The sequence below is a fragment of the Nerophis ophidion genome, linkage group LG13 (assembly GCF_033978795.1).
Source record: "Nerophis ophidion isolate RoL-2023_Sa linkage group LG13, RoL_Noph_v1.0, whole genome shotgun sequence".
Lineage (NCBI taxonomy): Eukaryota > Metazoa > Chordata > Actinopteri > Syngnathiformes > Syngnathidae > Nerophis > Nerophis ophidion.
In genome coordinates, this window is record NC_084623.1 from 20430103 (window position 1) to 20442042 (window position 11940).

Consider the following 11940-nt stretch of genomic DNA (forward strand, 5'->3'; position numbering starts at 1 on the left):
ACTAAAAGCCCATACCAGTTTGAAAATTACTACTGGTTTTCACTTAAGCCGCTTTCTGGGATACCCACCCCAACCCCCAGTGTAATCAAACAAAGCTTTGTGTTTGGCTTTAATGAGTATCTACTGCATAGTTGTGCCAGCTAAACTATAAACAACTGTTAAGCATATTCTGCTTCTTGGCTCTCACCCCAAACTACTTTTATTTTTCAGTATTTGCAATTATTTTAAATCATCACATGAGTGGACAAGTGAAGGTAGAGTAGAAATAACAAAAATCCCCCCAGAGGGTGCATTTCTTTTGGACATTAAAGGCACTGAGTGAAATTGTTTAAGTGGTGCACAGTATTTGTTTTGTCTGTTTGCTGAAGCAGACGGATCAGAGACCTCTCCAAGTAATTGTCTTTAAGCCACCAGCCATTAAGCAGCCTGAAATAGATGCCAAGGCAAGAAGGCTGTTAGAAGAACTGCACTAAATCTTTAAGTATGAGGACTTTCATTGTTGATTAGGAGCTTCATGTGAATTAAAGGCCTACTGAAACCCACTACTACAGACCACGCAGTCTGAAAGTTTATATATCAATGATGAAATCTTAACATTGCAACACATGCCAACACGGCCGGTTTAGTTTACTATATTACAATTTTAAATTTCCCGCGGAATTTCTTGTTGAAAATGTCGCGGAATGATGACGCGTGTTTGTGACGTCTCGGGTCGGAGCAGACATATTAGCCCAGCACCACTTACGGCTAAAAGTCATCTCTTTTCATCGCATAATTACACAGTATTTTGGACATCAGTGTTGCTGAATCTTTTGCAATTTGTTCAATTAATAATAGAGACTATAAAGAACAATGCTGTTGGTGGAAAGCTGTGGATTGCAGCTGCCTTTAGCACCGAAACACAGCCGGTGTTTGTTGTGAAGCTTTAACACAGAGCGGTCAAGCGAACATGTTTCCCTACATCAACCAACAAGTTTTTGGATGGAAAAATTGTGATATTAAGTCAGCTCTTACCAGAGACTTCAATGGATTACTGGACCTCCTCCTGTAGCTGTCAAAAAGGCAGCTGTAATCTTAGCTTCTCTCAGAGACACAAGCATTCACCGCAGCCATCCGACTTTCAGGTATGATTTTAGAATCTCACTAAAATACTATTAACACAATAAGCAGATAAGGGATTTTCCAGAATTATCCTAGTAAATGTGTCTAATTAAATCTGAAACGCTCACACTGTCACCGCCCGGAGCTGTCGCCTTTTCTTTTTTTCTGCTTCACTTTAACTTCCTTCATCCTCGAATCTTTCATCCTCGCTCAAAATAATGGGGAAATTGTCGCTTTCTTGGTCCAAAAGCTCTTGCTGCTTGAGGTTATGATTATAAACAATGTGAGGAGCCCTACAACCCGTGACGTCAAGCGCACATCGTCTGCTACTTCCGGTAAAGGCAAAGGCTTTTTTATTAGCGACCAAAAGTAGCGAACTTTATCATCGATGTTCTCTACTAAATCCTTTCAGCAAAAATATGGCAATATTGCAAAATGATCAAGTATGACACATAGAATGGACCTGCTATCCCCGTTTAAATAAGAAAATCTCCTTTCAGTAGGCCTTTAAGACAAGTGCAACATGATTAAAGTTTTTGCTCTGTTAACCTCCACCCAATGTATGCATGACTAATCAGTATCATCTTAATTGATCAAGTACTGTATGTAACACGCAAGAGATTTGACTTAGACTCTGTTCAATGCAATCAAAGATTAAGAAGTTCAAAGGGCTAGTAATGAGATTTACTTTTTATATCTGACCTACAAGAAAAAAATGGTTGCCCTTTAGTGGCCATCTGTATCGATAATGTTCACCTGTGTAAATGACAAAAGGCCACAGATAAGACCATTTGATGCAAACATTTTAATATAAAAATCAACCCAAACAATGACACAATACTGTAAAGTTAAAGTGCTTAAAACATTTAAAATATTTAAAAAACCGTCAACCAATCGGCTCTGAGAGCAACTTAATTAAGAAATAAAGTTCTGTGTAAACCATTTTGGTCTACCATGGCAGTGAAGTTGGTGGACGAATATTTGAAGCAACGATGTTGGTGGGTCTGGCCTCTGATCTGTTGGAAAAGGAAGTTACAACCACATTAAATGACAAAAAACAAACATGTTTCATAGTGCCACAATTAAAAGGACAACCACACTTTTTATTGTCTATACCTCATAATCCCTACCTGAGACAATAACGTGTTTCTCTTTGTACTCATCTGAAATATTCTGCTTGTACTACACTTCCAACATTTTGCCCATAACCCCCCCCCAAAAAACGCCAACACTCCATTTACATGCCGTGAGCTGCATATTACCCAAACATTAGAGACGCTGTTATTAGAAGGGCTAACGAGGAACTACTTTTACCAGCACCTTGATCACAGAAAACTAGCTACTGTGCCTATTTACACTGCAAAAAGTCAGTGTTCAAAAATCAAGAAAAAAAAATAATACTAAAATTAGGGGTATTTTATTTGAACTAAGCAAAATTATCTCCCAAAAGAACAAGAAAATTCAGCTTGTCAAGACTTTCCAAAACAAGTAAAATTAGCTAACTTTAATGAACCCAAAAATACCTTAAAATAAGTATATAATCAAGAACAAGTGCACTTTTGGTAGAAAAAAAACAAACATTTTTGCTAAATATGTTGAAAAATATTCTTAAATTAAGCAAATGCCAGCTCCATTATCCTGACATAATGATATGGGCTCGGCATCATGATTTTTGTTTTCATGCTTGAAGTATGAAATTACTTTAAAAAAGTAGTTTCATACTTGAGTGTTAATGACATAGTTTTGCATCAGTTGATATTCTAGTTTTAAGCACGTTTTACTTAATATTGGTCATAAAATCTCAGCAACAAGCTGTAATATCTGACTGAGATCATTTAGAACCAAAACCCTTAAAACACCAACATGAAATCTGTTTAGTGAGAAGAATTATCTTAGACAGAAAATAAGCACATATCACCATCTCTTGAGATATTTAATCTTACTTAGATTTTAGTTTTTGCAGTGTACATACTGAGCCGGTGAGCTGTTGCATTACCGCCTCTTGAGTTGTTCAAAGTGTGTATTAGATTATAAATTCAGCCCCGAAGATATAAATAGTAAGACGCAAAAAAACGCTGGTTTGATCTCTCTTTTTTATTTTTACCTTTAAGGATTATGCTGAAATCTTCATCTAAACTGGAAACACATCATGAGAGCAGACATTGTATGGTAAGTGATTGTTTTACTGTATACATAGTTTGTATTGCTTGTTACTTTACTATTCTTAGATGTGCTGATCACACAGAGTCTAAAACTTCTAGCTCATCCTTCGTATATTCAGGATCAAAGAGATTTAGTTCTGGATTATCGTGCCCCAAAGTAGTAGTTAGTGTTAAAGAGGTCTGCTATGATTGGTAGTTGAAGGAAATAATGTCCAAATACAGTAAATATTATGAAAGTGCTTGTTATTACATTAAATCACATATTTACTTGCAAAATGTATTTAAAACATTGATGGAAGTGTTTTACAGGCTTTATAGGCTAAATACATTGAATACCCATTACCTGCATTGTTAGCAGTCCACAACAAATACAAAAATGCACAACAAAGAAAAAAAGCATTTGTGTACTTGTCTCACATGGGGATTAAAAATGAGGGGCAACATTTTTAAAAAGTGCACCTCCCCTCTAAAATACTGTCTGACTTACCGATGAGTATTTTTACCCCACACAAAAGGAACTGCTGCTTCATCAACCTCTGCAAAACAGAGAGGGAAATCAATAAATTATATATACACAATAAATCACTTTCACACCAAATTGTAAGATGCATTCTTCAATTTATACATAAGAAAAAGATGGTGTTTTAAAATTCCCTGCAATTGGGTGCTTTTTCTACACTATGTCAACCTCTTTTGGCTGTCTTTTTGACACTTAAAGTCCCATGTAATGTACCAATGAATTTGTTTATTCTTAGATAATTTACATCCAGAGATGCTTTCCTCTTCATTCACCTTAGGTGTATGGAGCCTTTGCCAGGAGGATTTGATAGACTGTATCCAGCGGTCATTGGGTGTTTCGACCCTGAACCGCAACACTCTACCGCTGGTGGCCAAGTAACTGCCTATCTCTTCCACCTGGCTTCCAGCTCATCGTGTCTCTCCTGCTCCATAACCAGCAAGAGGCTCTCTCTGCTGCTGATGTCGGTTATGGATGCAGTACTACCTGAGGGATCGAAGGTCACGGGCATTTAGGGCTGAGCGATATATCTATATACCGCAGGTTGGTCTCTGTGTGATATCGAAAATGACGCCAGAGAATGAAGAGTGCTTCAAACTGCATGTCAACATCTCTGTTCGGTGACACACCATCAAAATGCAGAGGCAAACATTTCCACATTAAAAAAATAGAATTTAATAAGGTCTGTAATAACCTACCACATAGCGTAGGACGAACACTATTTGATTTCTTATTTTGCAGCTCATTTTTATTTGACACTTAAAATGTCTGACAATCTTGCACTTTGTTTTGGAAATGACATGAACGTTTGTGCCATTGCTTAATAAATAGTTTGTCAATTGACTTAGTTGTGATTTCTTTCTCTGCATGAAAGTTCAAAAGTAGCATATATTAATGCAGTATGAGGAAAAATGTTTTAATGTAGACACATAGAAGAATCATACTGGTGTGCTTATATGTATCAAGTGTTAATTCAAGTCGAAGGCAATAGAGATATATAACGTGTATCACGATATGGCCTATAAATCGAGATATTAAAAAAAAAGCCATATCGCCCAGCTCTACGGGCATTCATTGCTGGTTTTCAGCCTTGGTGCTTAAGTGTAGTGATTTCTCCAGATTCTCTTAAACTTATCATATAACAGACCATAGCTGGTGAAAACCCTAAATTCCTCACAATAGGTGGTTGAGAAATGTTCTGAAGCAATGTACTCACACATTTGTTTACACAGTGGTGACCCTCACCCCATCCTTGTTTTATACCCAATCATGGTACCCACCTGTTCCCAACTAGCCTGTTAACCTGTAAGAATCTTTACATAAAGTGGTTGATGAGCATTCCTCAACTTTGTCAGTGTTTTTTGCCACTTGTGCCAGCTTTTTTGAAACATGTTGCAGGCACCAAATTCCAAATTAACTAATATTTGCAAGAAATAAGGTTTTTCATTTCGAACACTGGATATTTTGTCTTTGCAGTGTGTTCAATTGAATAAAGGTTGAAAAGGATTTGCAAATCATTGTGTTCTGTTTTTATTTACCATTTACACAACGTGCCAACTTCAGTTTTTTGTATATATAGCGTTACCCCAACTGATGGTATAAAAAGCAATTACAAATTCACAAATTAACACTTAAGTATTTGTAATGAGCCCAAAGCACACACAGGAAATAGTGTATTTGTGAGAATGTTGTAGCAGAACTAAAATGTGGCTGATTAAGTTATTAATCTCACCATTCTCCCAGTCTTCAGTCATGTCTGCGCTGAATTGGGGCCTGACTGGAACTTCCCATTTTCTGGGTTTTTCAACTCCACCTGCCAAACAGAGCAGCTGTCAAGTCAAAAGCAACGCATTAAGATGAGCGGAGGAGTCTTCTCACCACTGTCTGTGTCCATGGAAATTTTGTACGGACATGTGTCAGTGTGGCTGGCCAGCTTCTCCTTAGGCACAAGGTGGCAAGCATTAAATGGACAGGTCCTAAGCTCCATTGCCAGTTTTGGATGGTTCTGTACCAATAAAGCAATTGTCAAATATACATTCGACTGGGCACAGAAAAAGAACAATTCAGAAAAAAGGGGAGTTGGGGTGTTTTTGAAAGGATTTCAAACATAACTAGTACAGCTAAACTCGCAGGGCTGCAAAATAGACCTGCAAGATATGTACATACAGTAGTGGTCAAAAGTTTACATGCATTTGTAAAGAACAATGTCTTGGCTGTCTTAGGTTTCCAACTATTTCTACAACTCTTAATTTTTTGGTCATAGAGTGGTTGGAGCACATACGTGTTGGTCACAAAAAATATTCATGAAGTTTGGTTCTTTTATGAATATATTATGGGTCTACTGAAAATGTGACCAAATCTGCTGGGTCAAAAGTATACATACAGTAATGTTATTTGGTTACATGTCCCTTGGCAAGTTTCACTGCAATAAGGCACTTTTGGTAGCCATCCACAAGCTTATGGTTGAAAGGTTGACCACTCCTGACAAAATTGGTGCAGTTCAGCTAAATTTGTTGGCTTTCTGACAGACTTGTTTCTTCAGCATTGTCCACACGTTTAAGTCAGGACTTTTGAGAAAGCCATTCTAAAACCTTCATTCTAGCCTGACTTAGCCATTTCTTTACCACTTTTGACGTGTGTTTGAGGTCATTGTCCTGTTGGAACACCAAACCGTGCCCAAGACCCAACCTCCAGCCTGATGATTTTAGCTTGTCCTTAATCATCCTTTTTCATCGTCCAATGCTTGACGGTAGGCAATGTGTTCCTGGGATTAAAGCCACACCTTTTCTCCTCCCAACATCCATCTATCCATTTTCTACCGCTTATTCCCTTTGGGGTCGCTGATGCCTATCTCAGCTACAATCGGGCGGAAGGCGGGGTATATCCTGGACAAGTCGCCACCTCATTGCAGGGCCAACACAGACAACATTCACACACTAGGGCCAATTTAGTGTTCCCAATCAACCTATCCCCAGGTACATGTCTTTGGAGGTGGGAGGAAGCCGGAGTACCGGGAGGGAACCCACGCAGTCATGGGGAGGACATGCAAACTCCATACAGAAGGATCCCGAGCCCAGAATTGAACCCAGGACTACTTAGGACCTTCGTATTGTGAGGCAGATGCACTAACCCCCCCGTCCACCGTGCTACCCTCCTCCTCCCAACATATTGCTGGGTATTGTGGTCAAACAGCTATTTTTTGTTTCATCAGACCACAGAACTTTCCTCCACAAGGTCTTATCTTTGTCCATGTGATGTCTTCAGGACAACCTAAAATCAGCCTGGAGGTTGGGTGTTTCAACAGGACAATGACCCCAATCATGTCAAAAGTGCTAAAATAATTGTTAAATCAGGTTATAATTAAGGTTTTAGAATGGCCTTCGAAAGTACTGACCTAAAATGTGTAGGCAATGCTGAAGAAACGAGTCCATGTCAGAAAACCAACACATTTAGCTGAGTTGCACCAATTTTGTCAAGAGGAGTTGTCAAAAATTCAGCCAGAAGCTTGCCAGAAGTGTATGGATGGCTTCGAAAAGGCACCTTATTGCAGTGAAACATGCAACCAAATATTAACATTGCTGTATGTATACTCTTGACCCAGCAGATTGTCACATTTTCATTAGAGCCATAATAAATTCATGAAAGAAACAAACTTCATTAATGTTTTTATGACAAACAAGTATGTGTTTCAATCACTCCATCACAAAAAAAATAAGAGTTGTAGAAATTATTGGAAACTCAAGACAGCCATGACATTGTGTTCTTTACAAGTCTATTTAAACTTTTGACCACAACTGTACATTCCCTGCCCACTCACCTTTCTGCATTTTATAATGTGATAAGGGAGGCGACCAACACGAATCTGGTGGTTTTTATCAAAAGGGCACTGGAAAAGTCTGTCCGGGTCATAGTCTCCCTTTTCCTCTTCGATATGAAAAAAAAAAAAAAAAAAAATGTTTTGAATTATTCAAGGAACTTCATCATACCAGCACACAAGATGGCATGACAATAATGTGGTGGAACAATTACCAGGTTCTTCTGGAAACATTCTCTCCACCGAACGAGTCTGGCATGGTCCAATGCTGCTCCCAAATCTGATGGTCGTCATTATTCCAACTTTTTAGACTTTGCCTTTAAAACAGAATTTTTTTTAAAACCTTCTCATTTAAAAGCAGTGAATATGTGTGTCCAGTTTGACGTCACAAGTTTAAATATAACCAAAAATTTTGATGCAAGCCCTTCACACTCACATCAAATGATTACAAAAGCAGTATATTTACAGTTCTGTTAACTGTACTAATGTGAAGCCACAGAAAATATAAATGAACTTAAAAACAAAAATCATATTTTTGAGAATTTATTTTTCCCAGCGATAGAAATGTAATCCTCAGGGCATTCAAACGATTGCAACTGTACTGTTACAATGACATGGATGAATGAGAGCATTCATAGACTATATAAATGTATTTAGGCAGTGAGGATTTTTGGCCTATATTCACTTTTTAGAATGAATTTGAAATGAAACTGATGTAATTGAAGTGTAGAACTTTAACTTAAAATGTATCACAAAAATATGGTGGCATTAACCATTTAGGGCAGGTTGCCCAAAGTGTGGCCCGGGGACCATTTGTGGAGTTTTGTTGGCCCACAGGATATAGTCAAAAAATAAAAAACAGCAAAAATACCTAATTAAATAGGAAAAATCTGAACTTTTGGTGCAGTGTGGAGGGTTGAAATTCTACTGATTTTGCATTAAATCAAATTATTTTAGCTAATAATCATGCTGCAAGATCTAGCATGTTGCATTCAAATTTTATCCTTGATTATTGTTTCTAAAGTTATATTTAAATAAATACATTATTAAATGGTGGTGTTGTCTGTTTCATTGCTACAAACTAGACGAGATATGGGGCAACGTTAAATTGATTCAGCCCCATGAATATGCCAAGAGCTGCTATAAAAATGTGAAAGCAACATTACATTTTAACAAACCAGAAAGTATCTTATTTGATTAAGCGAACACAGCAGGAGCAATTGTAGGCAAAAATCAGGGCAATGGACGATGCTGCAAAACATACAAAATAGAAGATGAGACGAAGTTCCATACAGTAGCATAAGAAATTATGAACAGGCGAAAAATACATTAGTTGTCTGAACTAACGTAAACAGCGATTAAAATAATTTCAAATTCATTAATTTTAATTATAAAGATTGCAGATAGACACTTTACTCTATACATTATATATGTAAGTCACTGTTCTGTCACTGTTTTCCCACTCACATCAACTCATTTTATATTTTTTTCTACAATTAACTATGCCGAAAAACTCATAACAGACATACTTTTTTTAATGGATACAAAAACAACAGGGAGGGCGTCCCACAGCTACAGCAAACAGGATCTCGATCTCCACTGGAGAATAAAGAAAGAAATACACTCAATACCACATGCAGCGGCACACAAGATGTCCACACAGACAGTTTTTGGCCCGTGCCCAAACTCACGAGACCAGGAAACACAGTAATAAAGAAATACAATAATGTGTGCTTACAGAGTGTATCCCTGCAGACTGTATTGATCTACAATATATATAGTATTTTTTATGTTGATTTAATAATAATAATAAAAAAAAAACTATTTTTTATTTCTTATGCGGTCCGAGGCCCGGTGGTTGGGGATCACTGCTATATTGCATTAAGATAACCCAAGTGGATTAGTTTAATGCTATATAGCAATGGTTCTCAACCTTTTTTCAGCGATTTACCCCCTGTGAACATTTTTTTAATTCAAGTACCCCTTATTCAGAGTAAAGTATTTTCGGTTGAAAAAAAAGAGATAAAGAAGTAAAATACAGCACTATGTCATCAGTTTCTGATTTATTAAATTGTATAACAGTGCAAAATATTGCTCAAGTATTTGGGGAAAAAAAGATAAAAATAACAAAAAAATAATCAAGTGTTTCAATTATAAATATAGATTTCTACGCATAGAAGTAATCATCAATTTAAAAGTGCCCTCTTTGGGGATTGTAATAGAGATCAATCTGGATTCATGAATTTAATTCTAAACATTTCTTCACAAAATAGAAATCTTTAACATCAATATTCATGGAACATGTCCACAAAAAAATCTAGCCGTCAACACTGTATATTGCATTGTTGCATTTGTTTTCACAGCTTGTGAACTTACATTCAAAGTTTGTTGAAATATTATTCAATAAATATATTTATAAAAGATTTTTGAATTGTTGCTATTTTTAGAATAATCTCACGTACCCCTTGGCGTACCTCCATTTGAGAACCACTGCTATATAGCATTAAAGGCCTACTGAAAAGAGATTTTCTTATTTAAACAGGGATAGCAGGTCCATTCTATGTGTCATACTTGATCATTTTGCAATATTGCCATACTTTTGGTGAAAGGATATAGTAGAGAACATCCACGATAAAGTTCGCAACTGGAGAAAAGCCCTGCTTCTACCGGAAGTCGCAGACGATGACGTCACATGTTGATGGCTCCTCATATATTCACATTGATTTTAATGGGAGCCTCCAACAAAAACAGCTATTCAGACCGGGAAAACGACAATTTCCCCATTAATTTGAGCGAGGATGAAAGATTTGTGTTTGAGGATATTGATAGTGACGGACTAGAAAAAATAAAACGCGATTGAAATCGCGTTGCATTGAGACAGATTCATGTTTTTAAGAGACATTTACTAGGATAATTCTGGGAAATCCCTTTTCTTTCCATTGTGTTGCTGGTGTTTGTGTGTTTAACAGTACCTGATAGTCGGAAGTGTACGTCCAAGGACGGGTGTTGACGCGCAGTGTCTCAGGGAAGTCGACGGCAGCTGTACGGGGAGGCACAAGCTCAGCTGATATCCGATAAGTGGAGACTTTTTAACCACAATTTTCTCACCAAAACCTGCTGGTTGACATTCGTTTGGGATCCATGTTTGCTGTGATCCATAGTAAAGTTTCACGTCCGTGAATTTTAAACAAGGAATCACCGTGTGGCTAAAGCTTCCCAACTCCATTGTTCTACTTTGACTTCTCCAATATTAATTGAACAAATTGCAAAAGATTCAGCAACACAGATGTCCAAAATGCTGTGTAATTATGCCGTTAAAGCAGACGACATGTAGCTGTGTGTGTGTGCAGCGCTCATATTCATAGCAGCCCGTGACGTCTTGCGTACACGTCATCATTACACGACGTTTTCAAGACGAAACTCCCGGGAAATTTAAAATTGTAATTTAGTAACCTAAATTGCAATGTTAATATTTCATCATTGATATATGAACTATCAGACAGCATGCTCGGTAGTAGTGGGTTTCAGTAGGCCTTTAAGCTGACTAATCGTGGACTAGCTTAATGCTACATGGCAACGTGCTTTAGCAGCATTTAGCATATAAAAGTCCGGTTTTTACAACAATTTAACAACCATAACCCGGGTAATTTAAGCCGGGTTATGGCAGTGTGCATTCTTATAAAATACTTTAAGAGCGACAACCTAAACGTTTATTAAAAAAAATAGAGTATCGAGAGCACGTTGTCTTTTGGTTCCTTTGCTTGCGACGCGAGCCGCAGCCTGCTCGGCACGCATCAAGAAAAATACATCAAAGAAACTTTACTTAACTTTACTTAATTACCATAACAATTTCGGCAGAAAATGTTATAACATATTCTGCCGAAATTGCTATTCGAATTTAAATAAAATAGCCTTTTTTTTTTTACAGAATATAAAGTTTTACTTAGTCTTAATTTCAAACAACGTCATTAAAATCATACATAAATGATGATAGAAACACAAAAGCGCCTATATTTACTGTGAATGTAGCAAGAAATCAATAAATACTTACGTTCGTCTTCCAGCAAAGTCAAGAAATAGTCAATCCCATGTGCACGCACACTATGTATAGGCGCGCGTTCACGTCCGCGGAACAGCCATTGGTCAGCTCAGTATCCAAGTGGGCGGGGCCAAACCTCGGGGCGGCGCGCACCGTTTTAATTTGCCGCGTCCGCGTACGCGAATCCGACAAGGGTCCGCTCCGGATCCGCTGTCTGACCGTACAATCCTTTTTTTTTTTTCCTTTGTCATGAAAAGGGACGTTTTTGTCATGGAAAAGGGAGGTTTTTGTGGTTGGTGCACTAATT

General features: G+C 37.6%; 1 protein-coding gene across 9 annotated transcripts; it reads right to left on the bottom strand.

Moving 5' to 3' along the window:
- Nucleotides 1–1891: 1891 nt before the first annotated feature.
- Nucleotides 1892–11727, bottom strand: LOC133564304 (gametocyte-specific factor 1-like). Of its 9 annotated transcripts, XM_061918518.1 has the most exons (10): nt 10703–10960; nt 10567–10634; nt 9125–9193; nt 8788–8845; nt 7810–7911; nt 7598–7704; nt 5659–5785; nt 5513–5593; nt 3751–3799; nt 1892–2117 (listed from the first exon to the last, which is right to left on the bottom strand). In XM_061918518.1, exons 5-10 carry the CDS (start codon nt 7886–7888, stop codon nt 2051–2053), a joined length of 510 nt encoding a protein of 169 aa, XP_061774502.1. In that variant the 5' UTR covers nt 7889–7911; nt 8788–8845; nt 9125–9193; nt 10567–10634; nt 10703–10960; the 3' UTR covers nt 1892–2050. The 9 variants fall into 9 exon arrangements, with proteins under 9 accessions (XP_061774502.1, XP_061774509.1, XP_061774501.1 ...); XM_061918525.1 differs by lacking the exons at nt 10567–10634; nt 10703–10960 and adding an exon at nt 11646–11722 and having other exon boundaries at nt 5662–5785; nt 9124–9193; XM_061918517.1 differs by lacking the exons at nt 10567–10634; nt 10703–10960 and adding an exon at nt 11646–11718 and having other exon boundaries at nt 9124–9193.
- Nucleotides 11728–11940: the final 213 nt, after the last annotated feature.

Bases quoted from the DNA above. Each gene is read 5' to 3' on its own strand.
- LOC133564304 (XM_061918519.1), bottom strand. From the start codon at position 7,888: ATGACGACCATCAGATTTGGGAGCAGCATTGGACCATGCCAGACTCGT. The intron at 5,786-7,597 runs GTGAGTGGGCAG...TTATTGGTACAG, and splicing joins ACATTATAAAATGCAGAAAG to AACCATCCAAAACTGGCAAT. The intron at 3,800-5,512 runs GTGAGATTAATA...TCTGTTTTGCAG, and splicing joins GACTGAAGACTGGGAGAATG to AGGTTGATGAAGCAGCAGTT.